The following is a 24,764-nucleotide window of genomic DNA, read 5'->3' on the forward strand; positions in this document are numbered from 1 at the left end:
ATCCAGAAACTCACATTAGTTCCTGGCATAATAAAGTTAAATGGGAATCCAATCATTTAAAGAAAAATTAAAGCAAGAAATCAAGAAAATTACTATTTGGCAAAGGAATCCAAAAGCTCAAATCCTGGTTTAGTCCTCCAAGCTTTGCTCACAAACATAATAACACATTTATAGACATAGATTCTTCATCAAAAGAGCTTAAAAGGCTGGGTGTGATGCTCATGCCTGTAATGCCAACATTTTGGGAGGCCAAGACAGGAGGATTGCTTGAGCCCAGACTTCAAGACCAGCCTGGGCAATATAGCAAGACCCCTTCTCCAAAAAAAAACAAAAACAAAAACCAAAAAACTTTTCTTTTCAGTAGTCTGGCATAGTGGCATATGCCCATGGTCCCAGTTACTTGGAAGGCTAATGTGGGAGGATTACTTGAGTCCGGGAGGTCGATTTTGCCATGGCACTCCAGCCTGGATGACAGAGAGACTCCATCTCAAAAAAAAAAGCTTAAAAACAATTTTTAACTCTCCTGGATCTGGGTTCATGCTTTAATAAGACGCATAGATTTCCCTTAAAAATTGTTATTTCCGATTATTTTTCTTTGTCTACTAATCCACAAACTCAGTTATTCTCATTCCAACTTAAGTCACTGTCACCCATGCCCATTCTTCCAAATACTGAGGCAAAAATGAAAAGATTAGAAGACTGGGCGGTCTGGTCACAGCTTGGCTTATAAATAACCAGATCACCTGTATCAAGTCCCTTTACCACGTAGGGACTTCATTTCCGTATGTGTAAAACAAACAGGTTCTATTTCTTAAACCAGATATTGTGAACTTTTTCTGGTAAGGGTCAGAGAGTAAATATTTTCACTTTGTGAGCCACGTGGTCTCTGCTGCAACTACAGATACTCCTCAACTTATGACAGGGATATATACTGAGAAACCCATTGTAACTTGCAAATACTGTATGTCAAAAATGCACGTATTACAGCTAAACTACTGAATACCACAGCTTAACTTCACCTACCTTACACGTGCTCAGAACACTTCCATTAGCGTACAGTTGGGCAAAATCATTTAATATAAAGCCTATTTTGTAGTATTGTATGTCTCTTGTAATTGACTGAATATTGAACTGAAGTACAGTTTCTAGTGAATGAGTATCACTTTCGCACCAAGTCAAAAAATCGTTAAGTCCAACCATTTTAAGTTGGAGACAGCCTGTACTCAGTTCTACAATCTCAGTGCAAAACCAGCCATAGACAGTATGTAAACAAAAGGGCATGGCTGTGTTCCAATAAAGAAAGCTTCATTTATAAAAACAGCTGTGAGTTGAATTTGGCCCACGGGCCACAGTGTGCCAACCCCTGCGTTAGAGGATTTAGAAGCTTCCTCCTAGGATGATTATGAAGTCAAATCACCGGCCTCTGCAACCCACTTTTAGGAAAGATCAAGTTCTGAAGGTCTGAGAGTGGAGACAGATGTTCACCGCAGCACTCAGTTCTAGGAGAGTGTCTAGGGACACAGGTATCGGACTCTTCATAGTTCCATCAACAGCCACCTTCTATTTTACTTGGTACCTTGCTCATGCTCTGCTGACCACTGCCTTGGGCTTAGATAAAGCATCACTCTGGATGGTGGAATCTGGCTTTCTGAAAGGTTGGTAAGAGTCAGATGGCACAACCCAAATGTGTAGGGAAACAGCTGTGCAAGGGGAGGGGCTTGGCCAGTGTAAAATAGGAGACAAGAGGGAGGTGAGCAGATAAAACATCTTTGCTTTCCTGGGGACTACCCCAGTGCATGGTTCCTCTTTGCAACCCTTCCAGAAGTGAACATATCCACTAAGTGACCTGCTGGGACTCTACATTTCATTGTCAAACACCAGCCAGCATCACTTGGCATGTTCTTTGGCTTTCCTTCCCTTGCACACCTACCCTCACCACTCTGTACCGATACCTCCTAAATAAGGTGTTAACAACTCAATCCTTGTATCAGGCTCTGCTTTATATTGGGGGAGAAAGGGTTAAGATACCATCTCAAATGGTACTCTTTCTTTAAACAATGAACAATGTAGATAAAACTCCTGGATGTAGAGTATACAAAGATTAATAAATAAGAAGTAAAATCTTGACTAATACATTAAACTAAACTAATCTTGGCTATCTATACTAGCTTCAAATACCCCTAATGTCCACATGCTAAAATATATCCTAAACAATATCTAAAAGGTCAGCATCTCTCCAAAGAGAGGGCCTGAATACCTATACCTATGGCTATATTAAGTGAGGAAGCATGCATGCCTGACCTTCCAATTACATATATACACACACACACACACTCACACATATATATACCTATATATACACATATATACACACACATATATACACAACACATATATACATATACACACACATATACACATTATATACACACACGTATACATATATACACATTATATATACACACACACACGTGTGTGTGTGTGTGTGTGTGTGTATGTGTGTGTATATATATATTTTGAGACGGAATCTTGCTCTGTCCCCCAGGCTGGAGTGCAATGCTGCAATCTCAGCTCGCTGCAAGCTCTGCCTCCCGGGTTCACGCCATTCTCCTGCCTCAGCCTCCTGAGTAGCTGGGACTACAGGCGCCCGCCACCACGCCCGGCTAATTTTTTTGTATTGTTTTAGTAGAGACAGGGTTTCACCGTGTTAACCACGATGGTCTTGATCTCCTGACCTCGTGATCCGCCCACCTCAGTCTCCCAAAGCGCTGGGATTACAGGCGTGAGCCACTGCACCCAGCACCAATTATATTTTTATTTTATTTATTTATTTGAGACGGGGTCTTGCTCTGTCACCCAGGCTGGAAAGCAATGGTGCGATTTTGGTTCATTGCAACCTCCACGTCCTGGGCTCAAGTGATCCTTCCACTTCAGCCTCACAAATAGCTGGGACTACAGGTGTGTGCCATCATGCCCAGCTAATTTTTGTATTTTTAATAGACATGGGGTTTCACCATGGTCCCCAGGCTGGTCTCAAGCTCTTGGGCTCAAGTGATCCACCCACCTCAGCCTCCCAAAGTGCTGGATTACAGGTGAGAGCCACCACACCCGGCCAACCTTTCAATTATAAATGGAACAAAAAATGTTGTGCTATATCTCTCGAAATAATTTGCTGTTGTATAAGTAAGAGGTCCCTGCCATGGTCTGAATGTTTGTGTCCCCTCCAAATTCACGTGTTGAAACCTAATTCCCCATGTGACAGTATGAAGAGGCAGCGCTTTTAGGAGGTGACTAAGTCATGCAGGCTCTACCATCATGGACTTAGTGCCATTAAAAGAGAAACCCAGGCCGGGTGCGGTGGCTCACGCCTGTAATCCCAGCATTTTGGGAGGCTGAGACGGGCGGATCATGAGGTCAGGAGATCGAGACCATCTTGGCTAACGTGGTAAAACCCTGTCTTTACTAAAAATACAAAAAATCAGCCGGGCGTGGTGGCGGGCACCTGTAGTCCCAGCTACTCAGGAGGCTGAGGCAGAAGAATGGCGTGAACCCGGGAGGCAGAGCTTGCAGTGAGCTGAGATTGCAGCATTGCACTCCAGCCTGGGGGACAGAGCAAGATTCCGTCTCAAAATATATATATATACACACATACACACACACACACACACACACACACACGTGTGTGTGTGTATATATAATGTGTATATATGTATACGTGTGTGTATATAATGTATATATGTGTGTGTATATGTATATATGTGTTGTGTATATATGTGTGTGTATATATGTGTATATATAGGTATATATATGTGTGAGTGTGTGTGTGTGTGTATATATGTAATTGGAAGGTCAGGCATGCATGCTTCCTCACTGCAGTCCCAGCTACTCAGGAGGCTGAGGCAGGAGAACGGCATGAACTGGGGAGGCGGAGCTTGCAGTGAGCCGAGATCGCACCACTGCACTCCAGCCTGGGCGACAGAGCGAGACTCCATCTCAAAAAAAAAAAAAAAAGAGAAACCCAGGGGAGTTTGTCTGTCCTTTCCACCACGTGAGAATGCAGCTGTCCTTACGAACCAGAAAGCAGGCCCACGCCCAACACCACATCGGCCAGCACCTTGACCCTGGACTTCCCATCCTCCTGAACTGTGATCAGTAAATTTCCATTGTTTATAAGTCATCCAGTCTATGGTATTTTGTTACTGCAGCCTGCACAGACTAAGACAGTCTCCTGAACACTAGCTGAGGTCCCTGGATGGGGTAGGCTATTGATAACAGCTCACTATCCATGCACTAAATACAGCCCAAACCATCAGCAATACAGTCAACTTTTGGTGGGAATGGAGAGCTTCCCTGGACAGTGCAAGACAAGTGATTTCCTGATACCAAAACCCCGGGAGTTCCTGGCGCTGAACCGAAGGCCACTGTGCATAATGAAATTTCCAGAGAGTCACAAGAAAGATGGGGACTTCCCAAAGTCCATGGAGCACGCTCTGATGGCGTCGGCGAGTTTATATGAAAGCAACAGCATTACTGCACTAACCACTGAAACTTCCTGTTAGCCATCTGGCCCAACGCCGTTTACTAAATAACCCACACTTTCCCCAGTGATTTAAAACATCACTCTTATCATAAACCTGAACTATATTTCAGTCTGTCTCTGACTTTCCCTGCCTGACAATCTTTTCTCCCTTGCCTTTTATGGCATTACCTTCTCCTGGATTCCTCGGATCTCTGACAATTCCTTCAAAGTCTCCTTGCCTGCTGCCTTAAACACGTGCTGCAAGGCCCTGGGTGATCTTCTACATCCTCATCACTTCACCTCTCTGCTGATGAAACGCAAATCCTGGGCCACGCTGTGTGGCTGGGCAGGTTGGTCACTGATCAACAGTGGCCGGGCCAACGGGGCAAGGAGGGGCAAACTCCATTCTACTCTCTGCATGCCAGGCCGTGTACCCACATGGGTCCCCAAGTTCCCATCTCCAGCTCAGAAGTCCTCTAAGTCACACTGCAGCTATCCAAACGCCAGCCATCTCTCCCTGAACGCACACCAGGAAACCACACACGCAGCGTGGACTCATTTTCTTTCTTCCTAACCTGTTCCTCCTTTGAATACCCTATACTCACTGTACGGTCCCATCACACAAGGCAGAAAACCCAGACGAATCCAGGCAGTCCCAGTCCCTGACCTGCCATATCCTGTCTGACAGATTCCACCTCCTCTTCTCCAGCCACTGCTGTAGAATTGGTGTTTGACCTCATTATTTCTCCTCTCATTTAGTCCGTCAGCCTCCATGCTTACTGGCCTTAAAGCCTTCGCTCTGCCGCACAAGCAACCTTGCCACAATATTCTGATCATGTCATGCCATCGCCTGGAAATTTCCCATGGATTCCCGCTGCCTACAGGATAAAGACCTCAAAATGCCTCAAGGCCCCTGACTCTGTCTCTCACCTCTTTGTTCCTTAACCAATGCCAAACACATCCGCTGTTTCTCTCTCGCTGCCTGGTCTTTACTCATGCCGTAACCTTGGCTTGGAATGCCTGAGTCAAGGCTGCCCCCTCCCACCCTGCAAAGACTGGGTTGATACTCAGATAAAGTTGACTACTCCCTTCCTCGAGCCCCCACATTTCCGCACAAATACTTGTAACACTTCTAGGTTTATATGTGTCTCTGGCCCTGTTAGAACTGCAGCTTCTGAGATTAGAGACAGCATCTAATTTGATTTTGGATCCCCAGAGCTTGGCTCAGTGCCTAGCACTGTGACCACCTCATCCACAAAATCCTAAATGGATGTGAAAATAAGCAGATTAGCCAGCCAGGCGTGGTGGCTCACGCCTGTAATCCTAACACTTTGGGAGGCTGAGGGGGGCAGATCATGAGGTCAGGAAATTGAGACCATCCTGGCCAACATGGTGAAACCCCGTCTCTACTAAAAATACGAAAATTAGCTGGGCGTGGTGGCGCGTGCCTGTAATCCCAGCTACTTGGGAGGCTGAGGCAGGAGAATCGCTTGAACCAGGGAGTTGGAGGTTGCAGCGGGCCAAGATTGCGCCACTGCACTCCAGCCTGGCGACAGAACAAGACTCTCAAAATAAGAGAAGGTGGGGGGGGTGGGGGAAGAAAGAAAACAAGCAGATTAGCCAAGGCAAGGTAATACAAATGTACATTAGACTTTCAACCGGTTATAGGTATAAAAATGGGGACAGATCACCTATGATCCCCAGGCACCCTCTGGAAAAGAAGAGATTAGGGATTAAGAGAGAAAGATTAGAAGTGTCTGGAAGAAAGGTAGACAGACAAAGAGGAAGAGAAGAATGGCCTGCTTAGAACCAGGACCGTACTTTCTGGGCCCTGGGCCGGCATGTGGATGAAATGCCACCTGGAGAGAGACAGAGCAAACATGCTTAAGCAAGGGGCCAGGCAGAGAGGCAGATGCAGCTGGCCCAGCAGTGAGGAGGCACAAGCTCAGGTGCCTCCAAGAGTCAGGAGATAAGATAAACATGAGTGGCTATTCTCACAGATGCCTTCCTGCAGAAAGGCAGGCAGATTAAAAAATATTTAAAACATCCCTACAGCCAAATCAAACAAGTCTAAGAAACGATTCCAGAGGAGAATCAGAAAGATAGCTGCTTTCCTTCTCCCTTAGACTATCGAGCAGAATTATTAATATGATGTTCAAGGGCTGCGTGATCCCTACAAACACAGCTGACTCTTTGCCACCAGTAAGACACTCCCCATCCCCTACCCCTTCCATACCCTTCCTATCCTGCAGCTTCCTCCTCCAGGAAGCCTCCCTGATTCCCTAGGGTCTCTCTGTGACATGCTCTTAAAACACCCTGGATTCCTGCTTCACAACCCTTTCCTGATTGAATCAGATAGGTTTTCACTGAAATTCTATAAGAAGATAAACACTTTGAGGGCAGCGACTTTGTTCTTATTAAATCCCCAGTATCCCAAGACTCACTCTGCCTGGTACATAGTTAAAGCTCAAACTATATGTTGCATGAATGATTCAATCAAACAGATAAACAATGAGTTAAGGCCGCGTGTGGTGGCTTGCACCTATAATCCCAGCACTTTGGGAGGCCGTGGTGGGCGGATCACGAGGTCAGGAGATGGAGACCATTCTGGCTAACACGGTGAAACCCCGTCTCTACTAAAAATACCAAAAAAAAAAAAAAAAAAAAAAAAAAATAGCCAGGTGTGGTGGCAGGCATCTGTAGTTCCAGACACTTGGGAGGCTGAGGCAGGAGAATGGCGCGAACCCGGGAGGCGGAGCTTGCAGTAAGCCGAGATCATGCCACTGTGCTCCAGCCTGGGTGACAGAGCAAGACTGCTTCAAAAAAAGAGTTAGACAAGTAATGAATAAAAACTGGCATAATATATCTAGAATGTAAGACCAAGGTAGGTGCTGGGATTATTTTTAGCATGAAAGAGAAGGAGAGAGTCGAGCACGATAGCTCATGCCTATAATCTCAGCACTCTGGGAAGCAGAGGCAGAAGTCAGAGTTTGGGATCAGCCTAGGCAACATACTGAAACCCTGTCTCTACTACAAAACAAAAACAAAAACAAAAAAAAACAAACTGCTTTTAGGCACAGTGGCTCATGCCTGTAATCCCAACATTTTAGAAGGTCAAGGCCAGTAGATCAGTAGATTATTTGAGGCCAAGAATTCAAGACCAGCCTGGGCAACATGGCAAAACTTCATCTCTACAAAAAGCCAGGGGTGGTGGCATGTGCCTGTAATCCCAGCTATTCAGGAGGCTGCGGTGGGAGGGTCACTTAAGCCCAGGAAGTTGAGGCTGCAGTGAGCCACAACCGTGCCACTGCACTCCAGCCTGGGCAACAGAGTGAGACCCTGTTGCAAATAAATAAAAAACAAAAAAAATCAGCCTGGCGTGATGACACATGCCTGTAATCCCAGCTACTCAGGGGGCAGAGATAGGAGGAGTGCTTGAGTCCAGGAGGTTGAGGTCACAGTGAGCCATGATCGTGCCACTGTACTCTAGCCTGGGCAACAGAGTGAGATACTGTCTAAATAAATAAATAAAGAGAGGAAGGGCAAATAGGGCAAGTCCTCGTCGAGCCAACAGACAGCCTGAAGCAGGGACCAGCAGCTGTGGCCCAGGGGACTATCTAGTCAAACCAACTATCATATGGCCCAGTGAACTTGCCAACAAAAATCATCTTTTACATTTTTTTTTTGTTTTCTTGAGACAGAGTATTGCTCTTGTTGCCCAGGCTGGAGTGCAATGGCGTGATCTTGGCTCACTGCAACCTCTACCTCCCGGGTTCAAACAGTTCCCCTGCCTCAGCCTCTCGGGTGGCTGGGACTACAGGCGAGCACCACCACACCCAGAAAATTTTGATATTTTTAGTAGAGACGGGGTTTCACCATGTTGGCCAGACTGGTCTGGAACTCTTGACCTCAAATGATCCACCCGCCTCGGCCTCCCAAAGTGCTGGGATTACAGGCGTGAGCCACCACACCCGGCCGAAACAATGATATTTTATAACACACACAAGTTATTTGAAATTCCTATTTTGGGATCCATAGATAAAGTTTTATTGGAACACAGCTATACTCATTTGTTTACCTATCATCCAGGGCTGCTTTCATGCTGCGACAATAGAGCTGAGTGGCTGGGACGGAGACCACATGACCCTCAAAGCCTACCTACTGGCTACGTGGCCCTTTACTGAAAAAGTTCACTGACCCCAGGCCTGGAGTCTCCATGGGATCACTATATCCCAGGACCCATAAGAAAGCTCTCACCAGTGGTATCTGCTAAATTCTGAGTCCCAGAAAAAAAGCTGCCAGACACTGTCTATTGATATAAATGTGACTTAAACATCCATTAATAGAATGCTGGTGAAATTAATAGCATACCCACGCAATGGATTACTACACCGCTGTTTAAAAGAATGAGTTAGACTGAAATGTACGAAGTATAGAAAGATGCCCACATACACTGTCAAAGTAATTTAAAGGACAACATAGACAATATTTTCCAAATTACTTTAAAAGAATAAATGTACATATGTTTAAAAGGTGAGACCAGGATTTTTTATTTCGAATCCTTTTGTACTTACTGAATTTTTTACCCTGAAAATAAACTATTCTCTAACTTAAAAAAAGATAGATGCTGACATTCAGAAAGCCATTTTCCCCCATGCCCCTTTGCAACAGAGTAGGTTAGTTGAGACAATAATGGATCCAAATTATTCATATCCCCTGGCAACCTGACATTCCAAAAATCTGGATCCAATGTTGTCCCAAATAACTGATGATCTCATGGTCCTACGGTCCAAATTCTGTGTTTTGCATACATAGACACACTCTTCTCTGAAACTTCAAGTCTTCGGTAACAGTGCAAAGCTGTTCATGTGTTTGTTTTGAGGAAGTGGAAGATTAGAACGGTCAGAAATAGTCCTACTTCCCTTTTCCTAGAAACTTCATTACCTCTTCCACTAGACCACGCCTCTTGAGCCTGCAGAACGTCAGGTTGCCAGGGGATACGAATAAACCAACTGCCCTCTTTGTGTCTCTGCTAAACAGTAGCTGGCTCCCCTGTCACTAGGATCTCCCCGTCCTGGTGCAGGCTGATAATCATCAGCTGTAGTAACGATACCCGCAGGTGGGAAGGGGTGATCATGTAGTCAGGTGGGCACAGAGGAGTGAGAGGCCAAGGCTGAGCCAGCAGGTGGATTTCGGTAGGAGTTTTGTCTTCTGCCTCAGCACGTATGTCTATGATCCCCACTAAATCTAACTTTGCTTGGTTTAAATCCTCTCAGTTCTTTCATGGTAATTTCTTTTTTTTTTTCCCCCCTTGAGACGGAGTCTCACTCTGTTGCCCAGGCTGGAGCGCAGTGGTGCGATCTCGGCTCACTGTAAGCTCCGCCTCCCGGGTTTACGCCATTCTCCTGCCTCGGCCTCCAGAGTAGCTGGGACTACAGGCGCCCGCCACCATGCCCGGCTAATTTTTTGTATGTTTAGTAGAGACGGGGTTTCACTGTGTGAGCCAGGATGGTCTCGATCTCCTGACCTCGTGATCCGCCCGCCTCGGCCTCCCAAAGTGCTGGGATTACAGGTGTGAGCCACCGCGCCCGGGCTCTCATGGTAATTTCTTTGAGGAGTCATGGAGGTCAAGACACAGCTCTGTTTAGCTGGTTTGCTCTGTCCTGCCCTGCCCAAGACCACAGCCTGCAATAGTGCCCTCTATTCGCCTTGTTACGGAACCTGCCACGTGGTGCACTCCCTTTTACAGATCATCTACAGCCAACTTCTGGGGATCCTGGGGTCATTTGAAGTCCCGGGAGGTCTCTAATGATTGGGGGCATTGAGGTGTGGTTCTATTCAACTCAGAAATGCACGTGGAAACTGTACTATTTGATGGGATAAATAACCCCTAAGTACCCCCAGCATTTCCCAAACAACATCCGGAGAAACACCAGCCAGTGAGATACTTAAGGAAAAAGATGATGTTGTAGCGAAATTAGGGAAACCTCGCATTTGCAATCCCCGTTTTGAAGCTTCAGGATCATTCAAACCTTCCAAATTCCAAGAGATCATGCAGCGGCTTCACCTCATTCATTTTATTCCAACCAGCTGTTGACCACAGAACTTTTTGACCACAGAACCTTTTGAGATACCTTTGAGAAAACACAGCCCCAGACGAAGAAGTTGGGTTTAGCGCAGATACCCAGGGAGGACGTGAGGATCCAAGGAGGACTCAAACCATGAAGGGCAGCCTTCTTTCCAAGATACTCCCAGAACTACACCCCCAGACGTGCACCCCCTACCACCCAGCACAGTGGGAGGAGCAAGACCCTGCAGACCCTGAGCATAGACTTAAGAAGACAAAGCCCCCAAATAGAGAGGTGAAGAAGGGTGAAAAAACCTGCCCCTCTAGAGAGCCAGAACGCCAGGGGGTCGGTGCAGGATGCTCCCCCAAGCCGCACTCACCATTGGTGGTCGTGTTGACATAGTACCGCCGGCCCTGAGGTGACAGGTAGCTTTGCCAGCCAGGTGGAAGGATGACCGTCTGGCTTTCTTCTCCTGGCGGTGGGGGGACCATTCCAGGCTTCTGTTGGAGGAGAAAGAGAAGGTCACACCCATTTGGCATTTTTGCAGGAGTTTTTAAACCAGGAAGGCAGAGGCTGATGAATTCACCCTAGAGTAGCTTGACATTGGGAAGTCTGTGGCCCACAAACCCCTGAGGTCAGAGGCAGCATACACGTGATCTCAGGGGTTGCATGAGCATGAGCAGTGAGGAGCACCTGAGCTTTCAGAGCCCCTGCACAGGGGACAGCTCCTCTGGGAGCAGAGAGAAAAATGCCATTCAGCTAATGGAGCTGGACTTTCTCCACGGCCCCCTAGAAAATCACTCACAGGGTGCTGGGCTTGCAAAGGCGCCCTGTCACTCCACCAGCTCCCACTGTGAAATCTGAAGTCTGAAATTCCCAGACCACAAAGCACAGCAGCAGACAAGGCCCCAGGCTTGCTTTGCAAGCCTAGCAGAAGTAATTAATGCAAGTCATCCCACAGCGAGATGCAAAACATTCTATAATAACGCTGAGAATCCATGAAGAGCTGGATGGAGCTTCTCTCGCCAACGGTCCAGATCACTCTGGCAAAAAGAACTAGGACTCGGAGACAGAAAAGACGCTGACTGCCCGTTGTATGCACGTATGTGAGGTTTAATTCTTTCAACCATGTATAGAGTTACTTTTCGTTAAAAAACAAATCAGAGAAAAATGTATATGACATATAAAGAAACTAGATATCGAGTAGACACATACTAAAAAAAACAGCCATGGCTGGGCGCAGTGGCTCACGACTGTAATCCCAGCACTTTGGGAGGCCAAGGCGGGCGGATTGTCTGAGCTCAGGAGTTCGCAACCATCCTGGGCAACACGGTGAAACTCCATCTCTACTAAAAATACGAACAATGAGCCAGGCGTGGCGGGGTGTGCCTGTAGTTCTAGCTACTCTGGAGGCTGAGGCAGGAGAATTGCTCCAACCTAGCAGGTGGAGGTTGCAGTGAGCAGAGATCGCACCACTGCACTCCAGCCTGGGCAACAGAGCAAGACTCCATCTCAAACAAAAATAAAACAAACAAACAGCCATGATCCCTGGGTGCTGGGATTACAGGCAATTATTATACTCTCCTTTCTACCTATCTGTTCCACCTAAATTTTCTCCCATACACACAGAAACCAAAGTTGTTAGCTAAAGAACATTTTAAAATTAGGACAGAGAGTCCAAATTAGCCCATAAGATTGTTATGCCTTTTGAAGTTAATTGATTAAAATCAGAATTCTGGCCACACGAAGAGAGTAGCCATGAATTTCTCAGCAAAGCCAGGGGCTATTCACAAACAGTAAAGGTAATCGGTTCCCAAACGTCCTCAGTATCCCTCAGCTGTGCCCACAGTGGTGGTCCCTGGTGACCCCCACTTAGGGAAACAAGGTAACAGAATGAAAGAGAGCGGCAGAGACACACAGCTCCCAGGCTGCTCTCATGCTTTGTGAAGGTTGCAAAACCATGTGCCGTGGCTTCCCGTGGTGCTCTGCATGTCATCAGAGGGAACGAGTAACTCTGAGCTGCTGGGGGACTTTGAGTAAACACAGCGTCCCTTCTGCGTAACTGTGGTGTAAGTTTCATAATGAATTTTCACAACTTAATTAAAAGCTTTCCCCTATGCCCCGGACGCTCCGTCTCCTACACCTGCTAACCTGCAGCGCACCCATTTGATTCCGTATGGAAGACTGTCTTCTAAGAAAGCAGGAGACAGGGAGGTGGACAGCAGCCAGGCTCAACACGGTGTGGCATCCCACCAGGGTCCCAGGTTGCTGTCTCACCAGCACGTCCAGGAAGCATAAGCCCACATCTGGGCAGGTTTACCTGGGCCTCCACACTGCTGCGGCCTCTCCAGGATTGGAGGATGGCCAAAATACATGCAAGACAAATAGGATTATTATAACAAGGTGCGTGCGTGTGTGTGTGTGTGTGTGTGTGCACATGTGCATGTTGAAAGAGAGAAGTATCCCATGCACAGGAGATGCACGCTCTGTCCAACAGGATTGGAAATAAAGTCGGCATGGGCAGGGGGCCAGGGGATTAAAAATGAGGGTTAGGGCCGGGTGCAATGACTCACACTCATAATCCTAGCACTTTGGGAGGCCGAGGTGGAAGAATGGCTTGAGCCCAGGAGTTTCAGACCAGCCTGGGCAACACAGGAAGACTCCATCTGCAAATAATTTTAAAAATCAGCCGGGTGTGGTGGCATATGCCGGTGGTCCCAGCTACTTAGGAGGCTGAGGTGGAAGGATCGCCTGAGCCTAGGAGGTTGTTGCAGTGAGCTGTGATCCCACCACTGCACTCCAGCCTGGGTGACAGAGTGAGACCCTGTCTCAAATCAAAGAACAAAAAAATACGACAGGCATGAGTGTTTGATGAAAGAGATTCTAGAACCAGAGGGGCAAGACGCCAGGTGTCCTCTCCTTGAGTGAAATATTCTCGTTTCTCCTTCAATCAAATGTGGGAAAGCCACATGGGTGCTTACCCAAATAACCTGGGAGGAAATGGGAAGGATCAAATACTGACAGGGCCAGAAAAGGGGTGCAGGGACGGGAACCCATAGGCACAGTGAAAACTGCCCTGAGGCTCAAACAGCCTTCAGTGCCAATCCTGCCTGGACCACTTGACAGCCATGTGACCACAGGCTACTGACTCACCAGGCTATTCTCGAATCTGTGAAACGAAGGGTGATAACATGAGCCCAGTTGCGGAAGACACTGGAGAGGGTAACAATAAACAACCCGGCACCTAGGCATCCTGAGGGATGCGCAATGAATGGGGGTTTCCGCTGGAAGAGCTTCACACAGTCTCTGTCTGCGGCGATACCGACCTCCACCCTCGCCGCCTCACCATCCCTCTGTCTGAAACGTCACCATCAACAGTCAGTTCTCTGAGGTTTCTGTTTCCAATACTATCCTCCTTGGAAGGCAAACACCTGCTGGGGAGGTTAACAGCTTGAGAACTGGCCAGTGCGTTCTGGTGAGAGGACTGGGCAGTAAGGAGACCACTCCTTACAGGGGCTGGAAAGCCAGTGGACCCAACCCGTGACCCTCAGTGTCCCACCCATGAAAGAGCAATAATGATGCCGTCCCTTCTCCGCAAGACACTGAAGACCAAGGAGGTCTCCTCCATTCTGTACATTCAGGACCTTACAGAAGGTGGGAGGCACCCTGATACTGAGCCATGAAGGGCCATGAGATGCTGAAAGAAGGGAGGAGGAGGGGACTGGGGCCACCAGGCCCATCTCCTAACGTGTGGCAAAGGTGGTCTCCACGTCTCCCTCCTGCAGGGCCACACTCTGCCTCCATCTCCCGAGGCAGCCACAGTCCCATCACCTTTCTCTTCTCTTAGAAAGAAGTTCCTCCTGATGGCTGACTTTTAAAAAGTCAGGAGTCAAAAGACAGGGAGACAACCAGGTACAGACCCAAAAACCTAGAAACAAGCAGTCAGACAAAAACTGGTCCATGGATGCTCATAGCAGTATCATTCGTAATGGCCAAAAAGTGGAAAAAACTCAAATCTCCATCAACAGATGGACGGATAGTGTAGTATAGACATACAATAGAGTATGATTCAGAAACTTTTAAAAATGGAGCTGTGATACATGCTACAACACGGATAAACCTTGAATACATTGTGCTAAGTGCAAGAAGCCAGACACAAAAGACCACGTATTCTTTGATTTCATTCATATGAAATGCCCAGAAAGGGCAGAGCCATAGGGATAGAAATAGATTCGTCTTTTCCAGGGGCCTGGGGAGGGGAGGATGGGTACAGGTTTTCCCTTTGGGGTAATGACAACGTTCCAGAACTGGATCGTGGGAAAGGTTGTACAATATCATGAATGCATAACTATCACTGATGATCAATATTTTGTCATGTGTACTGTACCACAATTTAAAAAAATTTTTTTTTGGCTGGGCACAGTGGCTCATGCCTGTAATCCCAACACTTTGGGAGGCCAAGGCAGGTGGATCACCTGAGGTCAGGAGTTCAAGACCAGCCTGGCCAACCTGGTGAAACCCTGTCTCTACTAAAAATACAAAAATTAGCTGGGCGTGGTGGCGGGCGCCTATAATCCCAGCTACTCGGGAGGCTGAGGCAGGAAAATCACTTGAACCCATGAAGCAGAGGTTGCCATGAGCCGAGATCGCGCCACTGCACTCCAGCCTGGGCGACAGAGTGAGACTGTTTCAAAAATAAAGAAAAAATAAAAAAATTAAAAAATAAAAAAAATTTTGCAGGTGTGTTGAAGGCAGAAGTTAGACCTCCCTACCTTCAAGTCCTCACTTAAGGTCCAACAGCACCAGCATTACCTCACCCTTCATGGCCACGGAGGGGCAGAAGCAGCCAGCCCCCAGGCATCCAGAGGATACAGTGTGCGTAACCACCCAATAATTAAGGTCTCTCTCGATCTTATTCTTCTAATTAGTTTCCTTCAAGTTAAATCCTTCCCTTCTCTTCCTTAGTCCTGTGGCTTTTTCCCTTCAATTCTGTCAGTGCTTTCCCGTGGGAACTGAACTAGAAGCAGAGGTGACATGGGCCCAGGGGGTTGGGGACAGATCCCACCTGGAAAGAACAAGATCGGAGGTAGCAGGAGTGAGGGTGGGGGAAACTGAAGGAAGTTTTTTCTAACTGGGAAATTCTTTACCTAATACACAGGGTGTCTTTGTGGGAATGATAAAACGCGGCCTCTTCCTCGAGAAGGGACCGTCCCTCGGCCAGAGTGCAAGGCCAGGCTCCAGTCCTTCTCCATCCACCCTCACCTGGGCCTCCTTGTTCAGTAGGCAACCTGTTCAATGATATATATGGAAAGCACATCCTCTAAGAATCTGAGGAAGGCTATGGATCTTCTGTCCCCTAAAATGGGTGCGCGCACACACACATACACACGCTATTTTATATGTAACATCAGGAGGTTTCTAGACTACTTCAGAACCCCACTGTAGAAAGTACTCGAGAAATATCTGAGCTCAGATCCATTTGTATCCGTCAATAATGGCTTTTTACCAGTCACCAAGTATCTATAATGCATGCCAGACTGGACCGGGTGCTTTAGACAATCAGCTACTCGTCACAACAAGCCTGCCTCATAGATGGCATTTATCCCTGCTTTAAAACAATGCATCTGAGATGCGGAGGGTTTAATAACTTGCCCAGTGTGGCACAGTTAGTTAAATGGTAAAAGCAAACTGCTTAAAAATATCAGCTGGTCAGATGCACCGACTCGTGCCTGTAATCCCAGCGTTTTGGGAGGCTGAGGCAGGAGGATTGCTTGAGGCCAGGAATTCAAGGGCAGCCTGGGCAATGTAGCAAGACCCCCATCTCTACACAAAATTAATTAATACAAATAATAGCTTTGTTCTAGAGACTTCTATCCAGTTACCTTAAAGGTGGGCCACATCTCTCCCCAGCTATACCTACTCAGCTCTATTTCCCCACCGAGACCACCCGACACCCCAGCTCCTTCCCAAGGAGGATGACGACTCAAGCCTGATCCTCCTGCTTGTCTCCCAGTCCCCAAGTGAGCATATGATGTGCAAAAATATCACCGCCTGCGTCCAGGCCGTCACGTTCCCTAACTGTAGGCTGACTTCCTTGTGTCTTTATTTAAAAAAACAATGCAACCCCTAACATTTTCCCCTTAATGGTGGCTACTGATTCCCCTTTGGAAAAAAAAAAAAAGCAGGCAAGCAAAGTCACCCAGAGATTACAGAGCTCAAAAACAAATCCCCCTACAGCAGTGTTTCTCAAAGTATGGTCACCGCGGGGCAGCCCAGCAGTCACCTGGGATGTGAGTTCAAATGCACACTCTTAGGCCTGACTCAATCTCCAGAGCGGCCTGGGAGGCTGCATTTGTAACAATGATCCTGGGTGAGTCCTGGGCTCTGAAGCCACTCCGTTGCAGCGCTAGAGGCAGCGACTGAGAAACACATCACTTCTGAAACGAAAACTGAGATCACAGAATTTGTACAAGCATGATCTGTAAAAAGACAGCGTTGGGCTGCACAGTGACTTATTAAAGAAAAAGATTCTGTTCCATTGCCCCAAACCCTTCCAATAAACTATTTAACAGACAGTGGAGGTTGTCTCTGCAGCCTCCAGGCAAGGCAGACCCCGCTACTCCGCTCCCTACCGCTCCCACCATGCTTCAAGCTCAAGTTCAACCTGGGTGCCACCTCCACCTCCGGGACTCTCTCCCCCTCCGGAGGCTTCTGAGAACACCTGACTCTTACCTTCTCCTAAAGCTGCGAGCAAACGCTACTTGGTGGCGTTAATGGGTGGTCGTCAGACACTCGCTATAGCAGCCGGATCAGACGGTTTTAAGGTCTCCCGCTCTGCGTCCTCTCACACCCCAAACCCAGAAGCAATAGGAGCTCTAAAGAAAAGCATATCCACAGGGCCCCACACCCCCACTCCCCCCACACCCAGATCTATATATAACAGCTCTGAAGTTGTCAGCCTAACGAGCCACTTTCTGGCAGACCCGTTGCTATGGCAATGCTTGCTAATGAGCCCAGTGCCGTGATTGGCACTGCTTGAAGGCTCCTCCACAAAGGACTCTCCAGCAAGTTCTCTCTTCCCCAACCACGGAGGCAGCTGGACACCCAGAAGCAGCCAGGGCATGGCTGGGCATGCCTGGGAGGGTTGAGTCCCGGAGTCGTCCTGGACTCAGTAGCCAGGAGTGGCCCCACTGCCAGCTCTGCACTCCTCAGGGAGTCAACCAATTACTAATGGGGCTACCAGGGCCCACCAGGACGATCAAGACCCAGCAGGGCTGGAGACTGCCAGTTCACTCCCACGTCACGCCTTCCTGGTGGACACCTGTTTAGGGTAGGCGGACTCCTACACAGAGCTGGGAACAGCTACCCAAGAGCGACAATCTCCTCCAACTCTGGGTTAAGACACAAATCAAGCAACAGTGACATCACCAGCCCCAGAGTGTGTGTCTCTAAGAATACTGGGCGCATTTCCTGTCTCATGGGTGAAAGCATTGCGCTCCCCAACTCCAGCAGCCTTTCTGGCCATACTCAGAAATTTCAGAAACGAGGAGGGGACCCCTGGCACTGTCACAGCACATCCTGAGGCCTGCAGTCTTTGCCAGTAGTCATCCAGGAGACAGGCTGGACCCTGACAGGGTCTTCGTTTTCTTTTAAAGGTCAGAGATTCAGCGACCTGGCCTGGAAGGAGGAGGTTGAAGGAGCTGCCATATCAACAAAGAAATAAACTATAAGATTCGGGAAGACAGGGCCACGTCCCTATCTCTTTTTTCATAGCTTTAATCTCAGCACAGTGCCCAGAACAATGAATGAATGAATGAATGAATGAATGAGAGAGAAAGAAAGAGAGAAAGAGAGAGAGAGAGAAAGAAAGAAAGAAAGAAAGAAAGAAAGAAAGAAAGAAAGAAAGAAAGAAAGAAAGAAAGAAAGAGGAAGGAAGGAAGGAAGGAAGGAAGGAAGGAAGGAAGGAAGGAAGGAAGGAAGCAAGCAAGCTATGATTGTGTCACTGCACTCCAGCCAACAGAGTCAGACACTGTCTCAAATAAACAAATACATTCCTGTTCCTTATACACTATCATCTGGTCTCAGGTATTTTGTTAAAGCTGCACAAATGGGGAGGGGGGAGACAAGATAATATGTATTGTTTCTTTTATTGCAGAAAATAGATTGAGGAAGAACATCCAGAAGCCTCAAGAGAAACACAAACTTTTCATCATGATCTCATATAATATCTACAAGAAACATCTCAGAAAAGTATCCAGCAACCTCAACAAAGGGCAACAAGATATAATAACATCTATGATATAAGAGCAAAAACTCGTAAGAGAACAAAACAAGGCAAGTTGGTTTGAAAAAAAAAAGCCAAAATGACATAAAAAAGGAACAGGAAATGATAAAAATTATAGGGAAGTTTGAAAGGTTGTAACAGAAGGAAAATGCACATTGGTTGCAATAAAACATAGAATTAGTACTGCAAAACAAAGTGAATTGGTTATGTACAAAACAAACAAGAATTGCTTTTTCCCCAGAATGCAAAGGAAATGGGAAAAATGCAAATGTGAGGACAGAACAGCAAACCAAGATATGGATATGGAGTTGTTCCTGAAGAGGAGACCAGCAGAAAAGCTCTAACAGAAAAGAAAGAATAAATAAAGGTTGATGGAGAGGAAAGTTCCCGAGCTGGGCTGCACGGGAGGTCCTACGCTGTTCAAGGCAAAGTGGATTTCAAAAGACCAACAAGCAGACATATCCTAACAACATATTTACACAGCAAAGATAAGGATAAAAGTCCTGTAATCATTTACGTGGGAAGACCAGTGCAAGAATAAAAAGAAGGCTGGTCTCAAACTTCTCTATAGCCACATCTCAAAAGATGCCTCCGGTGCATGATAAGAAAAATACTAAGACCTTTATTGGTAGCCAAGCTGTCTTTCACGAGGGAAGGCAACAGAAACACATTCTTCTAGAGACAAGGACTCATGTCCTCCTTAGTAAACGTACGTAAGGGATGTGCTCCAACTGCCTGAAAGAACAAGACAAACAGAGGTGAAGAATGAAGACATCACGGCACAAAAGGATCCAGGCTGTACGCTGAAAGCAGCTTACAGAAACGCATACGTAATTATGAATCTAGTTACACAATCATGTATACGTGTTGCTATTCTCGATATATACTGTAAAAAAATGAAATTATAACCTGAGTCTCAAATATAGACACTACTAGAAAAGGGCTGGGTGCGGTGGCTCATGCCTATAATCCTAACATTTTGGGATTCCAAGGTAGAGGAGTTCACGACCAACCTGGGCAACGCAGCAACTCCATCGCCACAAAAAACTTAAAAATTAGCCAGACGTGGTGGTGCGCACCTTTTGTCCCAGCTACTAGGGAAGCTGAGGCAAGAGGATTACTTGAACCCAGGAGTTCGAGGTCACAGTGAGCCACATTTGTACCCTGTTCTCCAGCCTGAGCAGCAGGGACCCTGTCTCAAAAAACAAAACAAAACCCTCCATTTAAAAAAATATGCTAGGCCAGGCGCGGTGGCTCATGCATATAATCCCAGCACTTTGGGAGGTCGAGGCGGGTGGATTGCTTGAGGTCCGGAGTTCGAGACCAGCCTGGCCAACATGATGAAACCCCATCTCTACTAAAATATAAAAATTAGCTGGGCGTGGTGGCGTGCGCCTGTAATCCCAGCTACCAGGGAGGCTGGGACAGGAGAATTGCTTGAACCCAGGAGGTGGAGACTGCAGTGCGCTGAGATCATGCCACTGTACTCCAGCTCGGGTGACAAAGCGAGACTCCATCTCAAAATAATAATAATAATAATAATATATACTAGAAGAGATCAAGAGGCAGGAGGAACACTGAGATCATGAGAACACCGAGGGAGATGGAAAGAAAACGCTGCCCTTCCTCCCATTCCCATAATGAAGCATCCATGTCCTACTACCCCTCCTACCAAATATCAGGTATCAGGTACCACCTGACCTGCCCAGTTGGCATCTATCCTCTGTCCTTGTTTCTCAGGTCCACTCTTGTCTTCTTCTAGAAACTGACAGGTTCTCAACCAGAGGGAACACAACAGAGGGAAGGGGCCTTGGAGACCCAAGTGCCCGGTGCTGAGTCTTTTGAGTCTTGTCTCTACCGGGTTGTATTGGCCCCGAGGGCAGTCAGCTTCCGTGGGGAATCCTGATTCCTGGAATCTATTCAGGTACATATGTTGGGACCAAAGCACTTTGTGGATTGAAGGAAAAATCAGTAGGAACCCCGGGCTTGCCAAAGACCTCATTTGAAACACCTGTTTGGCTTTGTAAGCCCTCAAAGGGTTCCCAAGGCCAAAACACAGAGAAGAGCATGTGGCTATTTTGGGGCCTGGGCCTGAGCATGACCGTGTCCCGTGGCACTGTGGTTGGACCCGTGTGAAAAGGGGGTCAGGTGCATGAGGCACACCTGCAGTTCTTACTAGCAAGAAGCCAAAGAGCCAGGAGGGTCGCCTTCCTTTCTTCCAGTTTTCTATGTGCAAAATTTGTCGGAGGCTTTACCAGAGTCCTCTGCGTGCCGCCTCAAATCCTTCTTATTAGAAATCACCTGGTGAGCAGGGCTGTCCCCTTGAATTCATAAAAGCAATTTCTCAAATGAGGCTTTAGTCATTTAGATGCAAACGTCCTCAGGCCTCTTCCAAACCTGGCACTGTCCAGGTGTCCTCGGGCCTCACTACTTGGGGTAGGATCGATGAATGGGGTGACAATGGATGCGGCGGCAATCATCTATATCTCGCTGGCTTGAATCCCCCACTTGCTCACATCAGACGCCCACCCCCACCAGCCTCCTTGGACGAATCCAAAAGTGACTTGCTTGGGCTCCCCAACCAGGTTGCAACTCCAGTCCCCATGGAGTGTCCGGCATACTCTTCTTCATCTGCATTAGCTACTTCCCCCCCACCAACATCATCACTGTCCTCTGTCTACGAAGTGGCAAGAAGAAGCCTCACACTGTGGTTGTCACTGGCACCCACCCTAAGAGGTGGACATTAGGGCCGTGGGAGTTTTCTCCCAGCCGTGGGTCTGAAGGCTGAACCACTTGGGACGCTCCAGACCTATCCAGCTCCTGGTAGGTCTGGCAAGAGTCACAGCCACCCTGCAAGCCCCCAGCACATCCCTGAGGGCCAGTCAGTTCATAGGGTATGCTTGTGAAGACTGAGCGGGGAGAGGACACAGAACAATAGACTCTGTATTTTCTGAGCCTATAAAGAAATGGAGTGATCTGGTTAACCAAGAATTTTGATGAACATAATTACAACGCAGTCCATGCAGCAAGGATACAGGAAGTCAACCCTTCAACCCGCACAGGGAAACTTGCCAGGCTGGAAATATGGAGTCTCTGGGGGACAAGGATTGATGAAAAGATTTGCAAATGATCCTGCAAACCGCAAGGATGAGTTGCATGGCCCCTCCTGGGTCAGAAGCCATGTCACAGCCTTGAAACACCCGAGAATCAAGCGGTCAGCAGAGGGTAGAAAAGAAACGCCTTCTATGTGGGCCTTGCAGAACCCCTGTTCCTGCATGACCCTTCCTCCTCTGACTCTGGAGAATGAGATTTTTATGGCGGTTGCACCTGCTATCCCAGTGTAAGACAGAAGGGCCAGTTAACAGGGTTCCAGAGGAGACAATGCAAGAAATGAGGAAAACTCAGAATGTGAGCACGTTTCTTGCATCTGAGATGGCTGGTCCTTTTCGTTGGTGGCATCTCCCCAGCGGCACCATACGGCATGATGGGGATCTGAGAGACGCCCACTCTGCAGCATGGTTTGGAAGAATCTCAGCATTAACGGACCAGCGTGATTGTGCCACCAAATATCAGAGTCACTCTTCTGGCCTCTGATAGAGGGGTTTGGAGCAGGTACCTAAAGGCCTTGTGACCGTGTTTTAGAACCACAGGATCTGGGGTGGAGGACCTGGGGCGTCGTCCCACAAGCACGCCTGAAATAGAGAGAACAGCTCCAGAAATGGTAAGGGAAGCAGGAACTGCTTCCCCACCTTGAAGCCTGGAGGGGTTGGGGAACCCCAGGAAAAAAAAACCCTGCATTTTGTTCCATTTCAAGGTCTCTGTGGTCCTGATGTTTCAGTACAATTAAAAATGTAATTATTAAATGGCAAAGTAGTCTCCTCCCAGTAGCCGGTTCCAGCTTCCGGCTTCCAAGCCAGAAAACCTGAATGACGGTGCTCACCGGCTTTTGATTCACAGAGACATTTAACTCAAACTCTCCATTTCCTGATGAACTGTTGAGGAATGTTGCTTCTTTCCCCTCCCCCTTCCCGAGCAGAATAAAAATAGTGTGGGCCATTCTGATACCCTACCCCCAACTCAGGATGACAAAAGCATTAGGAGACAGCACACAGGCCTAGGCACACAAAGGTGCTGTGTTCCCAGACAGCGAGATGTGATGTGTGCAATTATCTCAGCCTCTCCGGGCTTCTGTTTCCTCATCTGTAAAACAGGGGGATTGCCAGTCGCGAACACTGTGGTCCTATAACCCATGCATGGGATGGTTTTCGTAACACAGCCTAAAACCACAAGGGAAATATCAAGGCAGTTAAATGTCCAGCTCAGCTTCCAAGAACAGCAGTCACATAAACAAAAGAGATGACAGAGGCCTGACAAGACACAAATCTTCATGAAATATTGCTTTGCTTGCTGCAAGCTTCCCTCCAAACACTTCTGGGCTCTGAAGAGAAAGAGGTCTCCAGCTCTTTTGGTCTAGATACCCTTTTATTTACTCAACCAAATCTGACTTAGAATCAGTGGGAAAGAAACGCTTATCTGAGACACCAACAAAGCGAAGTGATGTAGCAAAAATTGGAAATGAAATGCATGCCCAAATCAGGGTATGCGACAGTGCACATGACCTCAGGTCTGTACGGGGAGGCTGAACAGTTGGGATTCTCTTCCCCTTTGCCACAGGTCACTGTTACGGCCAGTGAATGCTGAAAAGTCCCTATTTGTCAAAGGAAGGAGTTGGGATAGACTTCAGTACTTCTCTCTTCGTCCTAAAGATTAACGATCTTGAAATACACCCTAGGTGTTCTATGCTTGTTGATATTTATAATGATATCACTTGTCCTGACCTAGAAAACGCTTTTGAAGGATATTCTGTGGATTAACTCCCTAACACACTCCTTAGGGAGTTCCTGGTAGGGTGAGGGTCCCTCTACAGGACCGCTGGTCCACTTCCCTTTGCAGCGGAAAAAGCCTGGGAATAAGAGAGTTTTGCCAAACTTGGTAGGGACCCGAGACAGAGAGAGAGAGAGAGAGAGAGAGAGAGAGAGAGGAATACTACGTAATATCCTCCCTAGCCTTCCTTTAGTATTAAGTTGCAAAGCCCCAAAATGCCTTATATGTCATTGTTTTGGGCACTTTCTAAAGTTGTTAAGACTTCTGAGGAAAACCCCAGAACCGAATTCACCAAGCATCCTATCGCATTCAACATGGATCTAAGTTCAGAAGCAAGGGAGGGAGTCCAAAGCCGCAGCTCGATCAGTAACAGATTCTGTATCTCATGGAAAGCAGCCTGCTCACCAGAAAGAAACTTCAAACACAAGTGACACAGCTGCTGCCCGCAGATGCACCGGGGGCAAAAGCGGGCTTCCTCGAGGAATTAGTGCTGTTGTAAAGGAAGGCGGACTGGAGCTCATTATGGTATAAGGGTAGGTGCTTCTGATGGCCTGCCCGCACCTGCGATCCAGCTGGCCGGGCTTTGTGGCCGCTAGTTGCTGGCTGGAGTGGCCCGTGAGCACTAAAAGAAAATGGAAGCAGTTCATTTCCCCACCACGGAGACTCATTCCATGGACTGCAGTGCCTATGGCCTGTGCTCCAAGTGATTCTAATCAAAGACTTCTGACTCCGAGAGATGGTTCCTGATGAGGTCTGAACCCTGAGCACTGCAGGAAATGAAGTCTAATAAGGGCTGGAACTGTTTCCAAGTCTCAGTAAGGGGTGCAATTCTCACCAACCTGATTGGACGAACATTTCCGGAGCTGCTGCCGCTGGCGCATATAAAGCAGGCAAACGGTGACAGCCAACGGCCTTGCTGTGGAGGTGTCAGACCTACCACTGCTCTGTGCCACCGTGCGAGGAACACAGGATGGGAATCGGGGCTGGAGTACCAGCCCCAAAGCTGCAG

General features: G+C 47.6%; 1 protein-coding gene across 5 annotated transcripts in view; it reads right to left on the bottom strand.

The window, feature by feature from the left end:
* The window catches only part of GAS7 (growth arrest specific 7), a 286,811-nt gene that overhangs the window by 96,421 nt on the left and 165,626 nt on the right, over positions 1–24,764 (bottom strand). For 3 of the 5 annotated variants that reach the window (XM_025361025.1, XM_025361028.1, XM_025361027.1), the window contains one exon: positions 10,967–11,087. In XM_025361025.1, the coding sequence (XP_025216810.1) occupies positions 10,967–11,087 (121 nt within the window). Of the gene's footprint in view, positions 1–10,966; positions 11,088–11,173; positions 11,337–17,319; positions 17,493–24,764 lie in introns of those variants that run through there. The other 2 variants (XM_025361026.1, XM_025361029.1) reach the window with 2 other exon arrangements.

The sequence above is a fragment of the Theropithecus gelada genome, chromosome 16, assembly GCF_003255815.1.
Source record: "Theropithecus gelada isolate Dixy chromosome 16, Tgel_1.0, whole genome shotgun sequence".
Lineage (NCBI taxonomy): Eukaryota > Metazoa > Chordata > Mammalia > Primates > Cercopithecidae > Theropithecus > Theropithecus gelada.